This window comes from Mustela nivalis, assembly GCF_964662115.1.
Source record: "Mustela nivalis genome assembly, chromosome: 13".
In the NCBI taxonomy this organism is placed as follows: Eukaryota; Metazoa; Chordata; class Mammalia; order Carnivora; family Mustelidae; genus Mustela; species Mustela nivalis.
The window spans coordinates 63,401,465-63,421,091 of record NC_139032.1 but is presented as its reverse complement, the minus strand read 5'-3'; the positions used below and the strand labels follow the sequence as shown (position 1 = coordinate 63,421,091).

Genomic DNA, 19,627 nt, shown 5'->3' with positions numbered 1-19,627 from the left:
ACATCATTCATAGTAACATTTGTTGCCATTTATTGACAGGGTTTAAAGTGTACCAGGCAGTGACCTACCTAATTTGCAAATATTGTATTGATTCCTAGAGAATGGGTTTTGACTTTTTCTCTCTGATTATAGTATCAAATTTGAAGTCATACTTTTCAGCTTTCTTCAAAGAGTTTCTGTTTTTTGTGTTAGCAGTAGCTTTGAAACATAAGATAAGAGTTAATTTAGTTGTTGTTGTTGTTGTTTTTTAGGAGCATTACCCTATTTCAGAGGCAAATATTAACTGGAAGCCTGGTGAAGAAACAGAGAAGCTGCAAAGGTTATATAAATTGTATAGGTTGTATAAATTGTATAGGAGTAAATTACTTAATCTAGACTTTTGTGATGCTTCTGAGTACAGACAAAAAAGAGATATTGTTCAGATTAAATACAGACATTTCTGGAAACAGATCTTGGCGTCTGATAGGATTTAAATTGTGTCCCTCCAAAAAGGTATGTTGAAGTCCTAACTCCTAGCACCTCAGAAGGTGATCTTACTTGGAAATAGGGTCTTTACAGAGGCAGTTATGTTAAAAATGAGGTCACTAGGGTGGTCCCTAATCTAATATGACTTGTGTTCTTCTAAAAAGAGGAACTTGGACACCGACAGACACACACAGAGGGAAGACAATGTGAAGAGAAAGAGGATTCATCTACAACCCAGGGAACATCTAAGGCCACCAGAAGCCAGAAGGAGGCATGAAACTGCAACTCCTTCAGAGCCCTCAGAAAGAACCAACCCTGCCAAACCATGATCTCCGATTTCTAGTTTCTGGAATTAATAAATTTCTGTTGTACAAGTCACCAAGTTTGCGATACTTTGTTACAGAAGCCCCAGGAAACTAATATTGTAGTTTTTGTGGCCAATTAGACTGAGTTTTGAAAATGAAATATGCCACAGATTCTAGAATCCATGTTTGCTGTACATATTTTTCTCTCATGGGTCAAAGACCGGGATTAGTTACATGCTTATCATTTATCAAAGGCCTGTTCTGGTTCAGCTAAGCAGATGATGTTTGCAACTATTGAGTTCATCACCTATAACTGAAAAAAAAAAAAAAAAAAAAACCAACAAAAAAACAAAACCCAGGGGCACCTGGGTGGCTCAGTGGGTTAAAGCCTCTGCCTTCAGCTCAGGTCATGATCTCAGGGTCCTGGGATGGAGCCCTGCATTGAGCCCCGCATCAGGCTCTCAGAGCCTGCTTCCCTTCCTCTCTCTCTGCCTGCCTCTCTGCCTACGTGTGATCTCTATCAAATAAATAAATTAAATCTTAAAAAAAAAATCCTCTTTTTATGTACATGCTTTTCATGTCTGAAAACAGAGGTTGTAAACTAGCAACCTGCTCTTAAGTATTTTGTTTGGCCCACACAGTGTTTTGTCTTTTGGTTTTTAGATTTTATTTTTTAAAATATTTTATTTATTTAGAGAGTACACGCACTTGGGGGGGGGGGTGCAGAGGGAGAGAGAGAGAATCTCAAACAGACTCTGCACAACCCTGAGATCATGACCTGAGCTCAAATCTAGAGTTGGATGCTTAATCAACTGAGCCACCCAAGTACCCCTTTAGTATTTTTAAAATTTTATTTATTTACTTGACAGAGAGCAAAAGTGAGAGAGATTACAGAGTGAGAAGGTGAGGGAGAAGCACACTCCCAGCTAAGTGGAGAGCCCCACATGGGGCTCGATTCTAGGACCTTGGGATCACAACCTGAGCCAAAGGCAGATGCTTAATGAACTGAGCCACCCAAGTGCCCCAGGATTTTATTTTTAAGTTATCTCTACGCCCAATTTGGGGCTTGGATTCATAACTTCAAGATCAAGAATTGCAGGGGCGCCTGGGTAGCTCAGTGGGTTAAGCCGCTGCCTTTGCCTTGGGTTGTGATCTTGGGGTCCTGGGATTAAGCCCCACATCTGGCTCTCTGCTCAGCAGGGAGCCTGCTTCCCCCTCTCTCTGCCTGCCTCTCTGCTTACTTGTGATCTCTGTCAAGTAAATAAATAAAATCTTAAAAAAAAAAAGAATCAAGACTTTCAGGTTCTACTGACTGAACTAGCTAGGCACCCTACTATTTTAAAAATAGGGAGGGGCGCCTGGGTGGCTCAGTGGGTTGGGCCTCTGCCTTTGGCTCTGGTGGGGTCTTGGGGTCCTGGGATTGAGTCCCTCATCGGGCTCTCTGCTCGGCGGGGAGCCTGCTTCCTCCTCTCTCTCTGCCTACTTGTGATCTCTCTGTAAACAAAACAAAACAAAACAAACAAACCAAAAAAACTTAAAAAAAAGGAGGAAAAAAGGTGCCTGTTCACCAATATTTAAAGATCAGATTTTTTTCTTTTTTTTTTTTTTTAAAGATTTTCTTTATTTATTTGACAGAGAGAGATCAAAAGTAGGCAGAGAGGCAGGCAGAGAGAGAGGAGGAAGCAGGCTCCCCGCCGAGCCACTGAGCCACCCAGGCACCCTAAAGATCAGATTTCTTATTTTCTGTTTCCTTAAACATGAGATTTCCATTTCTTCATGGCAATGGTTAGCTGAAAGTTGGCTACTTCCTTTGGGCAGGCCAAGCACTCTGTCCCCTGTATCACTACCTGGTGGGCCACCTTGCCACAGGCAAGAAGCAAGTGTTGCTGGAGTAGAATGAAAAAAGAGAGAGTGGTAGAAGGAGTATCCAGAGGTTCAGTGAAATGTCAGAATTTGGCAGATCTTGAGGCCATGGTAAGGACTCTGACTTTATTCCAAATGAAATGGGGAGTTATTAAGGGCTTTTGATTAAAAGTATGACATGATCTGACTTAGATTTTAAATTAATCACACAGCTGCTCTACTATTAGATTGTAGGGAGAAGACAGTAGAGTGCAGTGATGGATATGGGAAACCTATTCAGAGGTTTTTTTTATTGTGATCGTAAGATGGCTTGGACCATGATGATAGGAAAGGAAGTGGTGTGAAGTGGTGGAAGTCTGCAAACGTTTGATGTGATCAGAATCTCCTGATGAGTTAGATGTGTGATGTGGAAGAAGCCTTTCTTTGGGTTTTTGGCCTGAGTAACTAGAACGTTTAAAATTCCTATTTGAGATGAAGAAGCTGTAGCAGGAATAAATTTCAGGGGGAAAATCAGGAGTTCCATTTGGGACATGTTCACCTTGAGGTAGGTATAAATAGGATGTCCAAAGGAAATGTTGAATAAGCTGTTAGCTAGGAATCTGGAGTTGAGGGGACATGTCTGGCTAGCAATAAGCCTTTCCTCTTCTGATCCAGTCTCATAACTTTTTTTTTTTTTTTAAGATTTTATTTATTTATTTGTCATAGAGAGAGAAGCGAGTGCAAGCACAGGCAGACAGAGTGGCAGGCAGAGGCAGAGGGAGAAGCAGGCTCCCTGCCAAGCAAGGAGCCAGATGTGGGACTCGACCTCAGGACGCTGGGATCATGACCGAAGGCAGCCGCTTAACAAACTGAGCCACCCAGTCTCATAACTTTTAAAACCATGTAATACCATATAATGCTGATGACTCTCCAAAGTATGTTTACGGTGGATGCAAGGCAGATTGTGGTAGTAGGGCTGCGTTGCCAGGGAAGAGAGGTGGGTATCTGGGTCTGCTTTATCTGTGGTCATAGAGTAGGAATCTTCTTAGTCCCAGGGCTTGTGTCTCCGCTCGTAAAACTGAGGCTCATATGGTTGTCAGCTTTACTGTTTTACATCTGATAAGCTGTAGAGACACATTTGAATCAAGGTCTCAAATCCACAGCCAGTACTTTCCTTCACCCCTCCCGCCAGTCTTAGGTAAGGGTATCTTTCAAAGAACCACTCTCCTTGCTTTCTCATCCCCTTTCTAGGCATTCATTTTCTCTCTTCACTTCCCTGGGCCCACTTAATTTCAGTAGCAGCAATCTCAGTCCTCAGATACTGAACTATCAGAGAAAATCCTCCGCTAAGACTTTCAGGCTTTAGCTACGGCGTGCATTTTGCCCTCTGTGGAGTAATTCTTCACTGCTCCATCCAGGTTAAAGTTCTCAGGGATTCTATGGTTCTAGCAGTCTGAAACTTTTCCCTTTCCCAATTCAGTTCAACTTCTGTTCTCTGAAGGTGGCTCCGGGTCTGCGGAACTGCGGTCTAACGAGGGGAGAATAGGTACGCTCTCCAGCAGCCGTAACCAGGGCGACACCCCTTCCCACCACGCACGCCCAGGAAGTTCGGGGCCGGACTTAGAGCCTAGCTTTGTCCTCGGATCCTGCGCTCTGCTCCCTCGGCTTCCCGGAGCGCAGGGGGCTTCCGGCTGGTCCCCTCCTCCCGAGGGCGGGGCCTACCTCTCCCACTCCCGCCTCCCCGGCTGCGCGCGGCTGCGGGCCGCTGTCACGTGATCGCGGCGCGGCGGGGGAGGGGCCCTGATTTCCGGGCGGCGGAAGGAGACGCGGCCGCGTGAGGACGAGGTGGTTTGAAAACACGCTCGGGGACGAGAGGCTGAGGCCGGCGGCGCACGCCGTCACCCCTTGGGCTTCTGCTCGGACGCTCTTTTTCTGTGCCTCCGCGCTCCGGTCCCGGCCGGGTCCTCAGGTGAGCGGCCGCCGCCCGTCGGGCCGGGCCCTCCCAGGGCGCGGGACGGCGCGCGGAGCCGTTGCCCCCCGGTTCGCGGCCCAGGCGGGCCAGGCCGGCTGTGGCTGGTCTGCGCGCCCCGGGGGCCGTCCGGAGGCGCTGCTGCAGAGCGGGGTCTGCGTGCGGAGCGGGGTCTGGGTGCGGAGCTGGGCAGTGCGGGGGTGGGTCACCCCGCGGGCTTTTGAAGCGCAAGTGACTGGGCGGGTTCGCGCGGTTTCGCGTCTCGGAGACTTTTAGGCCGGTGTGCCTTGATTTGGGCCCCGCTTCCTCGACTGTGTTCCTGACCGCGGGCCGCAGGAGTAGAAGGAACGATCGTTCTTCCCGTCCACGGGGCTCTTCACGTGTGGGCTGCTGGACCAAGACGGGTGGTGGGGATGAGCGGGCGTCTGCTGCACGGCCCTGTCGCCGTCCAGGTGTGTGGGGGGGGAGCAGAGCGTCATCGGAAGTTCTCGGATTGGGCACACTTTGGGGCATCTACTTTCTGAGAAGTCTGGTTTCTCCGATTGACCCCCTCAGTAGAGTTGGGAGGAACTCGTGAGAGTAAGGGGTTGGCGGGGGGATTATTAAAGAAAATTGCAGTATGCATTATTAATTTTTTTTTTTTTGAAAGAAGTTGGAAATTAGGGTAATGGGGTGGCAGACAGATTAGCTGGAATTTGACTCGGTCGAAATTCTGATACTCTGGAATCTCCTTTGTGTTGCAATTAGGAGACCTGTAATTGCAATATATGAAATTCAGTTTTAGAACTTTAGGGGCTTACCCGCGTAGGAGGTCCAGCGATGTCCAAGTTTATCCCCTGAGACTGGAGTTTGCACCTTCTGTTCAGTACCGGCTACTGTTTAAGTGGCTTAGTCGAAATGTTTGTTGTGCCGTACTATGAAAATCTGTATTTTTTAAAATTTTATTTAGTTATTTTAAAAGCTTTTTTTTCTAAGTCTTCTCCACACTTAAGGTGGGGCTCAGGTTCATTAGTCTGAGATCCAGAGTTGCATGCTCTACTTACTGAGCCAGCCAGGCGTCTCTGAAAATCTTTATTTTAAAGTGACAATAACAAATAGGTAATAGAACTTTAAAAATTCCTAGTATAAAAATGGTCTCTGTGCACTCAAAAATAATAATACCAGCTTTAAAAGCCAAGGAATGGCGATCAGCCCTCTTAATTTTCGTAACAGCAAAATTAGTGTGACTGATACAAAGTGATGGATAATATGACATAAGCTTGACAGGCTGTATGTTGGCCACAGGTGAGTATGTTGGCCACAGGTGAGGTAGTTAGTGGCTAAAGATTGAATTGGGGTTAATTCATTTTGATTTTTCTGTCTTGTACCATTTATTTTCATCTTTGGTACTAGCTAGTAATAAAATTGTAGGGAAAGCTCACAAAATGTTTGCTTAATCAATGAAAACTTTTTTTTTTTAATTAAAAGAGGCAGGGTGAATATTCTTTTTATGCTTTGCTTAACCATTTTTTAAAAAAACTAGAATAGAGGGGTGGGTGGGATGAATACTTGGAATTGGTATAAATGAAATGAGAAACCATTTTGCCACTTTGGTTTGCAGTCCTCACCTTAATTCCAGTTTGTATAACATAAAGCTGATTTTTCAGAGCCCTTAGTCCCTCCTCAATTCCCTAATACAGGTCTGACAGATCTTTCTGAGCCACATCTTTAAGATGGATTTAGCACCACCTTGCTCACATGATTTTGTGAAAATTGAATGCTAATTAATGTACATAATGCATTTAATACTGTGCTTGATATGTACTGGTCCTGAGACTTGAAGAAAATATACATGTTTGGGACGCCTGGTTGGCTCAGTTGGTTGGACGACTGCCTTCGGCTCAGGTCATGATCCCGGAATCCCGAGATGGAGTCCCGCATCAGGCGCCCAGTTCCATGGGGAGTCTGCTTCTCCCTCTGACTTTCTCCTCACTCATGCTCTTTCTCACTGTCTCTCTCTAAATAAAGAAAGAAAGAAAGAAAGAAAGAAAGAAAGAAAGAAAGAAAATATACATGTTTGTTCTTATATATATTTGACAGTGCCAGGTGCAGTTTTACAAATAGGAACTCATTTGTTTCTTAGTAATCTTACCTCATAATAACTATATGATGTAAGTATTATTATTCCTATTTTGTGAATAAAAACTGTGGCACACTTTTAACTACGGCTAGAAAGTGGCAGTCTGGATAAGAACTGAATGAATCAGTCTGGCTCTAGAATCTGCTCTTAACCTATGTAGCCAAATTCTACTTACCTTAAGGGGCTCTAATGTATTAAAACCTTGAAATCATGTAAATTTGGATATAATGTTATAGGTCATTGGCTTCTGGATTCCTGGAACTTGAGCTGCTTGGTCTTGCACAAGCTATTTTATTTCACAATAAATGTAAAGCTTCAGGGTGCCTGGGTGGCTCAGTGGGTTAAAGCCTCTGCCTTCGGCTCAGGTCATGATCCCAGGGTCCTGGGATCGAGCCCCGCATCGGGCTCTCTGCTCACCAGGGAGCCTCCTTCCTCCTCTCTGCCGGGCTCTCTGCCTACTTGTGATCTCTCTCTGTCAAGTAAATGAATAAAATCTTAAAAAAAGGGCGCCTGGGTGGCTCAGTGGGTTAAGCCGCTGCCTTCGGCTCAGGTCATGATCTCAGGGTCCTGGGATTGAGTCCCGCATCGGGCTCTCTGCTCAGCAGGGAGCCTGCTTCTCTCTCTCTCTCTCTCTCTCTCTCTCTCTCTCTCTCGGCCTGCCTCTCTGTCTACTTGTGATCTCTCTCTGTCAAATAAATAAATAAAATCTTAAAAAAAAATGTAAAGCTTCATTCAACTCAAATTTTTTGGACTCTGACTTACAGTACTGTGACTTAAAAAAAAAAAAATACCTGGACATAGGATGATTATGGTAGACCAGGAGAAGTTTTACGTATTTCAGAGGCAGTTTACCTATTACAGTGGGTGTACAGAATTCATTATTTTTGCAGCATGTTGGAAGAGGTTTCAATTAGAGTTGAGGCTGGTTCTAGGTAAAGGAGGCTAATTTTTAGATAGATGTTAGGGAAGATAAAGGTGGAGAGGAAGTTAGGAAGGACATGCTATGTTCTTACTGTAAGGAAGTAAAAGAATAGCTGCAAAGTCCTGAGCCTTCGTCAGGTTTGTGTTTAGGAAGATCTCTCTTGTGACTCCCCTGATGGGCTAGGGAATAGACACTAAAAACAAAGGTAGCATACTGATGGGGGAAACTAATAAACAGCCTAGGGTAGAAATAAAGAATTTAAGAAGTGGCCTGGGAATGGATAGGAGGCACAGATCAAAGTTTTTTTGTGTAAATGGGAAGATTTGGATGTAAGTTGAAAGAATGTGGTATAGAGAGGGAAGTGCAAGATGACATGTTTATGCCCAAGTTATTTATTACAACAATGGCCTAGCTAGTCTTTGTTCCTTACCCCTCTGTTACAGTAGATTTCCTTTTATACTGCTTTTTATCCTGCTTTTGGATATCTAATCTGAACCTACCCTGTTGTTCAAAATACTGCTCTCTCATTTTTGCCTATACTAGGCTTAATCTCTACTGATCTATACCCTGTTTCCCTTACTCATGAAATGCTCATTAACTTTCCTTGCTACATATTTCTGAATGTTAAACTTTTTTCAAACATCAGCATAGGTTCATGAAATGTTTTTTTTTTTTTAAAGATTTTATTTATTTATTTGACAGACAGAGATCACAAGTAGGCAGAGAGGCAGGCAGAGAGAGAGAGAGAGAGGGAAGCAGGCTTCCTGCGGAGCAGGGAGCCCGATATGGGGCCCGATCCCAGGACCCTGAGATCATGACCCGAGCCGAAGGCAGCAGCCCAAACCACTGAGCCACCCAGGCGCCCCATAGGTTCATGAAATGACTTCTGACTATTACAGGCTGCATTTAAAAACTTAGTTTTGTTAGTAGAGGTTCCTCAGGGACTTTGAGGGGCCAGGAGCAAATGTGTTCTCTCCCCCCTCACTCCCTCCAAACCCTAGATGGGACCTTATTTCCAAAGATTTGTATTTAGCACAATTGCTTGAGGAACATTCCTTGGCTAGAAACCCTTGACAAACGTATGGGAGGTTTGTTGCCTTACTGTTGATGACTCCTCTTTACAGTGTCTCTTGGCTAAGGTATACCTCTTGGTAAAGGTATTTTCCATTTGATACTTTGATCCTTTGGCATAGTTCTTATTGGCTCTGATTCTTGATTGTCTTTGAAATAAATTTTAGAATTTAGAAGGACATAGCATGTCCTTCCTAACTTCCTCTCCACCTTTATCTTCCCTAACATCTATCTAAAAATTAGCCTCCTATACCTAGAACCAGCCTCAACTCTAATTGAAACCTCTTCCAACATGCTGCAAAAATAATGAGTTCTGTACACCCACTTTATTCTTTTAAGTTTCTTTTTTTTAACCCATTGTTTTAAAATTCTTTTCACTATAGCACTGAAGAATGACCAAAAAAAGAAAACGCCAAGATGATTTTCAAAAAGTAAAACTAAAAGTTGGTAAAAAGAAACCCAAGTTAGAAAATGCTACTGTTACAAACTTTAAAACTAAGACTATACATCTGCCTGAGCAACTCAAAGAAGATGGAGCTCTTCCAACAAACAATAGAAAGCTTAACATAAAGGTAAATCGTAAATATTATTTTGATAAAATCATACTTTCTTTGAAGTCATCTAGAATGATTTTTGTGAAAAGTTGTTTTAATTTTGAGGGTTTATAGATGGCTGATGGTTGGAATTTTTTTGTTAACCAAATCTGAGTTGCCACTGAAGCTTTCCCACCTCCTCTAGAAAGACTTGCTCAACTAAACCCACAGTGATTTCTTCATTGTATAACTATTTGATAATTTAATATATGCTCTGGAAATAATTCTTATGTTTAACTTTTTGATGTATCAGGTTTTTGATGACACAGCTTTCCAGCTGTTTTTATAGTTCATGAACATCTTGTCTTACTCATTTTGAACTCATAGCATATAACTTATAGGTTCATTGTAAATATGTGTAGTTAAAGTTTGAGCAGTACTTTTGCTTAAAATTTTGACAGCTTTATTGAAATGTAACTTAGGCATAATAAAATTGACCCATTTAGAGTATACCATTCCAGGGGTGCCTGGGTGGCTTAATTGGTTAAGTGTCTGACTCTTGATTTCAGCTCAGGTCTTGGTCTCAGGGTCATGAGTTCAAGCCTTGTAGTGGGCTCAGTGTGTAGCGTGGAGCTTACCTAAAATAAAATGTACTATTTTGTAGTTTTTAATATATTTATGGAGTTATGCTGTTATCACTGTAATCTAATTTTAGAACATATTAATCATTCCATAAAGAAACCCTGTACCTATTAGAAGTCACTCCCCAGGGCGCCTGGGTGGCTCAGTGAGTTAAGCCTCTGCCTTCAGTTCAGATCATGATCTCGGGGTCCTGGGATCGAGTCCCGCATTGGGCTCTCTGTGTAGCAGGGAACCTGCCTCCCTACCTTCTCTCTCTCTGCCTGCCTTTCTGCCTACTTGTGATCTCTCTCTGTCACATGAATTTCAAAAAAAAAAAGTCACTCCCCATTCTTTTCCTCTTACTCTAGGCAGCCGCTAAGCTACCTGCTATCTATATAGATTTGCTGATTCTGGTCACTTAATATAAATGGAATAATATGTGCTCTCTTGTTACTGGTCTTTTATTTAGCATGTTTTTGAGGTTCATTCATGTTACACCATATCTGTCAGAACAGTACTTCATTCTTTGTATTTTTGAGGAGTAGTTTAGTGCGTGGTTATGTCACATATTATCAGATGTCAGTTGATGGTCATTTGATCATTTCCACTTTTTTAAAAAAAATTTAAATTTGTTAGTTAACATGTAGTGCAGTACTGATTTCTGGAGTAGAATTCAGTGATTCAGCACTTACATACAGTACCCAGTGTTTATCACAAATGCCCTACCCATTCCTCATGTAGCCCATCCCCCACCCAGTTTGTTGCCATTTTTTGACTCTTACATGTATTGCTGTTAGGAACATTTATGAACAAGTTCTTGTGAGGATAAACATTTTCTAGTTTGCTTTTAAGCTCTGAAAATTAAATAATATTGAAAAGATATTTGAAGTTACGTTTTTTCACAAATTATATAAATTATTCCACAAATAAAATTGTCAAATGTCATACTAAGGATGGGCACACACACCCCTGAAAAACCATTTAAAATAGGCAAAACAGGCCTGTTAAATTATATAAATGCACCTACCGTATGTTTGATATATATATAGTAGTTCTTTAAATAGTGATGATTGCTGTCACTTTTAAAAAAAATTTTTAATTATGATTGCTGTCACTTCAAATGATAGCACGCCTAAGCCTTCATACAGGTCAATTTCAAGAAGAGAAAATTCTAACTGAAAATTATTTAATGTTTTTTTAAAGCTAAATCTATTTATTTATTTATTTTTAAAGATTTTATTTATCTTTTAGGGCTTATGTGCATAAGCAGGGAAGTAGCAGGGGGAGTGGAAAAGGGAGAGGTAGAAGCAGGCTCCCTGCAAGCCCAGTGCTGGACTCTGTCCCGGGAGTCTGAGATCAGGACCTGAGCCTAAGGCAGATGTTTAAGCAGCTTAACGGACTGAGCCACCCAAGGGCCTCTAAACTAAATCTATTTTAAAGATAAAACAGTGTTTCTCTTCTTAATAGAGTCTAGGTAACGTTTAGAAAATACTTACTGAAGCAGCTTCCCTAAGGAGTGTTAGTTTATGGTTTGTAGTTTTGATTAGCATGTTTATTTGAAAATGTTACAGTATTCATGTATACCTAAATGTTCTGTTTTTACTTTTAGGATTTGCTGTCACAGATGCATCACTACAATGCTGGGGTTAAACAAAGTGCTCTTCTTGGACTTAAAGACCTTTTGTCTCAGTACCCATTTATAATTGATGCACACCTTTCAAACATATTAAGTGAAGTGACTGCTGTGTTTACAGATAAAGATGCTAATGTACGATTAGCAGCAGTTCAACTTCTTCAATTCCTGGCCCCCAAAATACGAGCTGAACAAATTTCTCCATTTTTTCCTTTGGTAAGTGCCCATCTCTCTAGTGCCATGACTCACATTACTGAAGGAATTCAGGAGGACTCTTTGAAAGTTTTGGACATTCTGCTGGAACAGTACCCAGCCTTAATTACTGGCCGTAGCAGTATATTGCTTAAGAATTTTGTAGAACTTATTTCTCATCAGCAGCTGTCCAAAGGACTGATAAATAGAGACAGATCCCAGTCCTGGATACTTTCTGTAAATCCTAATCGGAGACTCACTTCTCAGCAGTGGAGGCTGAAAGTCTTAGTGAGACTCAGTAAATTCCTTCAGGCCTTGGCAGATGGATCCAGTAGGTTGAGAGAAAGTGAAGGACTTCAGGAACAAAAAGAAAATCCCCATGCCACTAGCAACTCCATTTTTATCAACTGGAAGGAACATGCCAACGACCAGCAGCACATCCAGGTTTATGAAAATGGGGGTTCACAGCCAAATGTCAGTTCACAGTTCAGGCTACGGTAAGAAGGATTTCAGTTATGTCCACACTCAGTTTTCCTATGTTGAATTTTAACTACTGACCATTGATGGCTAATGGTGGGAAGACGTGCAGTTGTCTTTTATAGTTTTCATATAAAAGTTATAAAGTTCATATAAAAGTCATATAGTTACTCATGGTTTGATTTTATTTACTGATGGGAGGAGTCATTTGAAAGTAATTAATTTATTCATTTTTAGCAAAGCCTAATGAGAAGTAAAACTTGATAGTTTCTCTTGGCTTTGTCATTTTAGAATTTTATTTTCTTACCAGTTTTGATCAATGTAATTATCAATTCAGGGAACTTCAGTTTTACTAGTACTTTACACTTAATATTTAAATTAAATAAGGGAAAATCGTTTTTAATCATTAATTTTTTTTTCCATTCTTGCCCTTCCTTAATTAGGTACCTGGTTGGAGGACTAGGCAGTGTGGATGAAGGCCTCTCATCTACTGAAAACTTGAAAGGATTTATTGAGATAATAATTCCATTGCTAATTGAATGCTGGATTGAAGCTGTGCCTCCGCAACTAGCTGCTTCTGTTGGAAATGGTATAGAACGAGAACCTCTGCAGGTTATGCAGCAAGTTCTTAATATTATTTCCCTTCTGTGGAAACTCTCTAAACAGCATGATGAAACTCATAAATTGGTGAGAATTTAATGGGGTATTTTCTTAGTAATAATGTCTTTTGTCATACATGGGCAGATTAGAAATCCATATATTACTATTTGGTTATGCATTTTCTAAAACATCATGATGTAACTATAAATTTACTTTTTGCTTTTGCCCTAAACTGCAAGTTAAAATAGTTTTTGAGATTCTCTGAATATTTTTAATTTAAGTGAAATGCATAAATTCTTTTTTTGGGGGGGAAGGTTTTATTTATTCACTTATTTATTTATTTATTTGGAGAGCACCTGAATTGGGGGAGGGCCAGAGTGTAGTGGGAAGAGAGAGAGAGAGAGGGAATCTCAAGCAGATTAATGTCGAGCATGGAGCCTGATCTGGGGCTCAACAGTCCCACAACTCTGACTGAGTTAATGACCTGAGCTGAAATCAAGGGTTGGATGCCTAACCAACTGACCCACCTAAGTGCCGTGTGAAGTGCATAACTTAATGAACTTGATTTCTTCCTTCCTTCTTTTTTTCTTTTTTGTGAGCTTGATTTCAGTTGCTTTTTATTAGGTATAATTCACAGTGGTGTTACAATAAATGCATTGGTTATGGCACATTGATTATGTAGGAACATTCTACTTTCTGGAGGCCTTTTATGGGATTAAGTACCTTGTTCCAGTGTTTGCCATGGTGCCAATTTTAGCAGAAATGGACCACAGTGAAGATCTCATAACCAACCCTGAGTTCATTCTTTATTTTTCTGAGTTCTTTTTAAACTACTATGATTCAGAGAAGAAGCTACATACAGACTTGATTAGTTCATGCTCTTTTTGCTTCTCTTGGTAAGGGATATAAGATCAGAAAACATTTGTAAAAGTTATCTTTACTGTGTATAGGTAAGCTATAGTAGTGGGTATGGTGTTAGTGAAATTAACCCAAGATTCTAAGTCTATATCAGTTTTTTACTAGAAAAGCTGATAGTAAAGACATGCTTTGCGATGATTAAATTTTATTTTATCTACTTTTTGCGGGGAGAATTGAATGGTGGCAGCTTTCTTAGGGTGCTGTAGCATAGAGAATATACTATATATAGTCCATGGGGCAATTAGGGAAGAACAAGCTTTGTTAATTGGTGTTAAATTAATATGATAGGACGCTATCAAAAAGGGCAGTTACAGGAAGAGTACTTTAAAACTTGAAGCATCTGATTTTTAGAATTCCTGTAAGGACTTTTGACTAGGCAGGTGTGAATCTTTGAAGTTATTTATATATGTACAAAACAGACTATGCAGTTTTTTGGTTTTGTTTAATTCTTTTTATTTAAAGCTAGTAGGCTACATAAAATGGGGTTAAATTAAAAGTAATACTTGTGGGGCGCCTGGGTGGCTCAGCTGGTTGAGCAGCTGCCTTCAGCTCAGGTCATGATCCCAGCGTCCTGGGATTGAGTCCCACATCGGGCTCCTTGCTCCACGGGGAGCCTGCTTCTCCCTCTGACTCTGCCTGCCACTCTGTCTGCCTTTGCTCGCTCCCCCCCCCTCTGATAAATAAATAAAATCTTTAAAAAAAATAAAATAAAAGTAATATCTTGAAATGCATTATGGAGTCATATTAAAGGATGTATTTTAAGAGCTTACTCTAGCACTATTATCCCATTACCCATCATTTGTAGAATTGTTACATGAATTGCTTTTTCAAATAGCATGGCATTTTATTGACTAAGATTTTGAGCCTGTCTCATATAATTCATTGCATACATTGGCAAGAAATTGATCAGGGTTGGGGTTAGGATGTATGATTTTATGAAAGCAAAGCTTACTGTCTTTCATGGCAATCTGTGATGTAAGCTACTGACGGTAATAATTATATAGCTTTTTAGAAAAGTATGTTATTTGCAGTCTTGAATGGATTTATCTGAACCTGGGATAAAAAGTAAAAGTAATGATATCAACATAAATTTTAAGTACTAGTCTTTCCTTAAATTTTAGAAGGCTAAGAAATAAAGATTCTAGGCATCTTGGTGTTTGGTGACATATGGACACCGAGTAATTATTGTTATTTCTTTAGTAATAGTATTTGTAACTAAATAGAATATAGGACCAAGTGCAAATTCATTAATTATACTAGTTTTATATCATCCACTGTCATTCAGATAACATTGTCAAGGGGCCTAACCACTGCCTTAATTTTATGGATATTTAAAGTTGTATGCTTTAGAACTATTCTGTGCTGTTCTAATACAGTTGTATTTATTAGCAGTTCATTAATGCAGGACACTGAGTTCAGAAGACTGTTTTGCATAGACTGTGGAAGGCCACATAGAATACTAAATTGGGTTTCTGTTTAAAATTCAAATGAACTGAAGGAAGTTTAATTCAAATAGAAATAGTATTTAAAAGCATACACTGGTAGAATTCTCTGATTTACCTTGGCAAATGGGTTATGTTTAACTGTAATAACTGGATAAGGCAAGCTCCATTATTTTAGAGACAAATTATAAATATGTATGTGAGTTGTACAGTGACATTAAAATGCAGTCATTTATTTTTTGTTACCATTCTCACTGTTCCCCTTTCAATGACCTTTAATTTAGCTTAGTAGTTAAGACATTGTGTGACCTGTAACACTCAGACTTTAAAGGAGGGATGAAATGGCATTCCTTGGACTTAAATACAAATTATATCCCACAACCTGGATTGTAGCCCTTCTCTCAGAAAATGTATAGGTCTTCTCTTGATAAATTAGCATCTAAATTAGGCGCAGTCTTAGATAACTGTTTGCTTTTAGGTTTTGCTAGATGTATTTATTTGCTGCACAGTTGAGAAACTTCATTTTTACCTAAGTGTTTTTTTAAAAACCTTTTTAGAAATCTGAAATCTCTGATCTTTGCTTGAAAAAGAAATCTCAAGGTACATTAAATCTTATTTGCAGTGGTTGAGTACATGTTCTTACTGAGGTTGATTATTTATGATATATGAATGTATCCTTAGTTTTAAAGATGACATACAGGGGGTGCTTGGATGGCTCAGTTGTTCAGTGTCTTCCTTCAGCTTGGGTAGTGATCCCAGGGTCCCGGGATTGAGCCTGGCATTGGGCTCCCTGCTTGGCGGGGAGCCTGCTTCTCCCTCTCCCACTCCCCCTGCTTGTGTTGCCACTCTCACTGTATCTCTCTTTGTCAAATAAATAAAATCCGAAACAAAAAAATATTTAACATTAACTTTTTAATTTACTTTGGATTTTGGGGTCTTGTATTACTAGCTTAAGGGTCAGTATTATAATTGCTATAGGAATTGTGTTGTATCTTAGCTTTATATTTTAATGCTGCTTTTAATTTATGTGTCTCAGTGCTGATATCTTTTCCCCATGAAGTTTAGAATTTGTGAAGAATGGTCAGATGCAGTCATACATCAAGGATTTGTGAAGCATCTATAAATGTGGCTATTTAAGTTAACTAAAATTCAGTTCCTCAGTTGTACTAGCCACATTTCAAGTGCTCATGTGGGTACATGTGGCTAGTGGCTGCTGTATTAGACAATACAGATGAAAGAATTCCATCATTGCAGCATTGCTTGCCCTCACAGTTCTTAACCTTCTGGTGGGGTTGATGGATGTAAACAAATATATAATGTCAGTGCTAAGAAGAAAGATAAAAGTAAAGCAGGGTAAAGAGAGAACAGGTCCTGGAACAGAATGGGGGGGAGCTATTTTATTTTATTTTTTAAGATTTTATTTATTTGAGAGAGAGACAGATAGTGACAGAGAGAGCACAAGTGGAGAGGAGAGGGAGAAGCAGACTCCCACTGAGCAAGGAGCCCAGTGTGGAGCTCGATCCCAGAACCCTGGGATCATGACCTGAGCCACAGGCAGATGCTTAACTGACTGAGCCACCCAGGCATCCCAAGTGGGAGCTATTTTAAGTAGGTGGTCAGAAATATTTTCATGACTTTTTCCTTTTTGTTTTTTTAAAGATTTTATTTATTCACTTGAGTGAGACAGCAGAAGCAGAGGCAGAGGGAGAGGGAGAAGCAGACTCCTGTCTGAGCTGGGAGCCCGACATGGGGCTCGATCCCAGGAGCTGGAGATCATGACCTGAGCTGAAGGCAGACACTTAAGCATCTGAGCCACCCAGGCACCCATTTTCACAACTTTGAATGGCACTCAGTGAAGTTAAAGGACCAAGTGTTGTAAAGACCTGTGGGAAGAACCTTCCAGGCATAGGAAATAGCAAGTGTAAAGCCCCTAAAGTGAGAACAGATTTGACATATTTGAGGAAAGGCAGGAAAGCCTGTGCTAGTGAGGCACCAGGAGAAAGGTAGAAGATGATGAGTCAGAGAAAGTGAGAGAGGCCAGATCGTGGGACCGTATGGTCCATGGTAACAAGTTTGGATTTTAACCTGAGTGTGATGAAAAGACAGTGGAATGTTTCAGCAGGGAACTGGCATGATCTGAATGTGTCTTTAACTTTAATATGTTGAATTTGCAAATAGAACACCAGCGAACTTCCTGTGGTCAGCATCCACCTGTAGCAGAAATGGACCCCAATCTCACACCATCCATCCAGTGGATAACCAGTCCTGCCCTACGTATACACTTATTCCCTTTCCCTCTCCTGTATTTTGAAGCATGATTTATGTTTTAAAAGATCACCCTGGCTGCTGTGTAGAGAATTGACTTTTGAGGAAGATAAGAGGAAAAGTAGGGAGAACTGTTGTAGGGAGGCTGTTGTTGTTATCTAGGTAAGAGTGGTTGTTTGGGGTAAAATGGTAACTCGTGATTGGAACTATGAGAAGCAGCTGGATTCTGATAAACCAGTGAGGCTGCTGATACATAGTGAAGGAAAGAGAAGGATAATGCCTGTCTTAGGTCCAAATAACAGTGTGACTGCTGGTGGGGAGAGTTCAGTTGTTCATGTTAATTTTTTTTTAAGCTTTATTTATTTTAGAGAGAGAGTGCATGGGGGGTGGGGGTGAGGAGGAGAGGGAGAGAGAAACCCAAGTAGACTCCCTGCTGAGTGCAGAACCCCATGTGAGGCTCAGTCCCATGACTCATGAGATCATGACCTGAGCCAAAACCAAGAGTTGGGCGCTTAACTGACTGCACCACCCAGGCATTCCAATTCATGTTAAATTTAAGTTGCTTTTTAGAAGTCCAGAAGGACATGTTGAGTATACAATTACAGATTAGCACAAAGAGAAGAATCCAGAAAAGGATAATAAGGAGCTGTTGTGTGACCAGCTATTTTAAACACCTCAAGTCCCACATCCCAAGAAACCATTCAGTCCCTGGCAAAATGGCATAGTTGGTTCTCTGGATAGGAGGAAATAAGAGTGTGGTGATCTGGAATTAGTATTTTAAGTAGGAGAGAAAGATTGATGAATACTGTAAGAATTTTAGAGAAGTTCATTGCTTTATGACAATGTTAAATATCTTTAATTGAAAATAATAGAATTGCTATGAAATAGAGTTCTTCTATAAATAGAACACTAGGTAGAAGACTTTCTGACATATTTTACAAATCCTGCACTAGAGGTTCAAATTAAGAATTTTCTTACATCATACTTTCTCCTTTTTTCTTCTCTTAAACAGTAGATGAAATGCAAGTAAAGATAATTAATAAGCACCAAAAATATCTATGGGTGAGAATTGGATGCCCTAATGTTTTACTCTGATTTTAAAATTTATTTATATCTTCTATCATGAGCAAAAGGGGAATTATAATGGTAAATTTATAATTGAATATTAATAAGTAGTCAAATTTCTGCTTAAATTTGGTTATTTTAAATGTTTTTTTAGATTTTCTAATACTCGCTTATTTTAATAGGAGTCGTGGCTTCGAAAGAATTATCTTATTGATTTCAAACACCATTTTATGAGTCATTTTCCATATGCCTTAAAAGAAATAACCAAGCACAAAAGGAAAGAGACAAATAAAAGGTATTGTGATTCCTTCCACTGTATAGACTTGAAAAATTTTTTAACCTGAAATTACCAAAAAATAGTTAGCCTTAAACTGGAACTTTCTACACTGTGAGGGGTTCATACCTAAATTTTGTGAAATAAAACTAAAAGTTGCAATAGTATGGTTGATCTTGAACAAGTCACTTTAAGCCTTAAAATTTTCATTAAAAAAAAAAAGTTTTTAAAATATATAAATATTTTATGCAAATTGAGTCTCAGGTATCAAATTCTGTTAATAAATTTAATAAAATTTCTTGATGTGGGTATTTTATTTGGGAGAAGTACTATGTAATCTCTGAGAGTTTCTTAAAGGTCACCTAGTTGTATTATTTATATATGAGGAGACTAATAGTGAAACTAATACCAGTATCAGAAAGAGGGATAAAACAGAGAGGCTTATGGATCAGAAGATGGAGTTTAAAATTGTAAGCCTGGAAACTTTTAAAAATGTTTACCTCAAGTGAGAGGAAATAAATATAAAAACAAGTTATCTAATAAAATTTTCTTGCTTCTTGAGGTGAGCTTGGTTTCTATAAATTGCCTTCTTAAAACTTTGTCCATTCATTTATTGATGGACCGCTTCTATAGTTTGGCTGTTGAAAATAATGCTGCAATAAACATGGGGTGCGTGTATCCCTTTGAATTAGTGTTTTTGAATTTTTGGTGTAAATACCCAGTAGTGTGATTCCTGGATTGTAGGATGGTTCTGGTTTTAATTTTTTTCAAGAATCTCTGTTCCGTACTGTTTTCCACAGTGACTGCACCAGCTTGCAATTCCAGCAACAGTACATGAGTTCTCCTTTTTCCTACATCCTCAGTAGCACTTGTTTGGTGTGTGTGTGTGTGCTTTTTGTTGTTGTTGTTGTTGT

General features: G+C 40.0%; 1 protein-coding gene across 4 annotated transcripts in view; it reads left to right on the top strand.

Moving 5' to 3' along the window:
- The first annotated feature begins 3,568 nt into the window (after window positions 1–3,568).
- Window positions 3,569–19,627, top strand: part of TEX10 (testis expressed 10) — a 66,010-nt gene continuing 49,951 nt past the window's right edge. Inside the window, exons 1-5 of one of the 4 annotated variants that reach the window (XR_014302280.1) lie at window positions 3,569–4,581; window positions 9,077–9,265; window positions 11,457–12,169; window positions 12,593–12,836; window positions 18,622–18,734. Coding sequence is in view for 3 of the 4 variants with exons in the window: in XM_082696771.1 (XP_082552897.1) it covers window positions 9,086–9,265; window positions 11,457–12,169; window positions 12,593–12,836; window positions 18,622–18,734 (1,250 nt within the window). In the remaining variant the exon portion in view is untranslated. Of the gene's footprint in view, window positions 4,582–4,640; window positions 5,034–9,076; window positions 9,266–11,456; window positions 12,170–12,592; window positions 12,837–18,621; window positions 18,735–19,627 lie in introns of those variants that run through there. The other 3 variants (XM_082696771.1, XM_082696773.1, XM_082696772.1) reach the window with 3 other exon arrangements.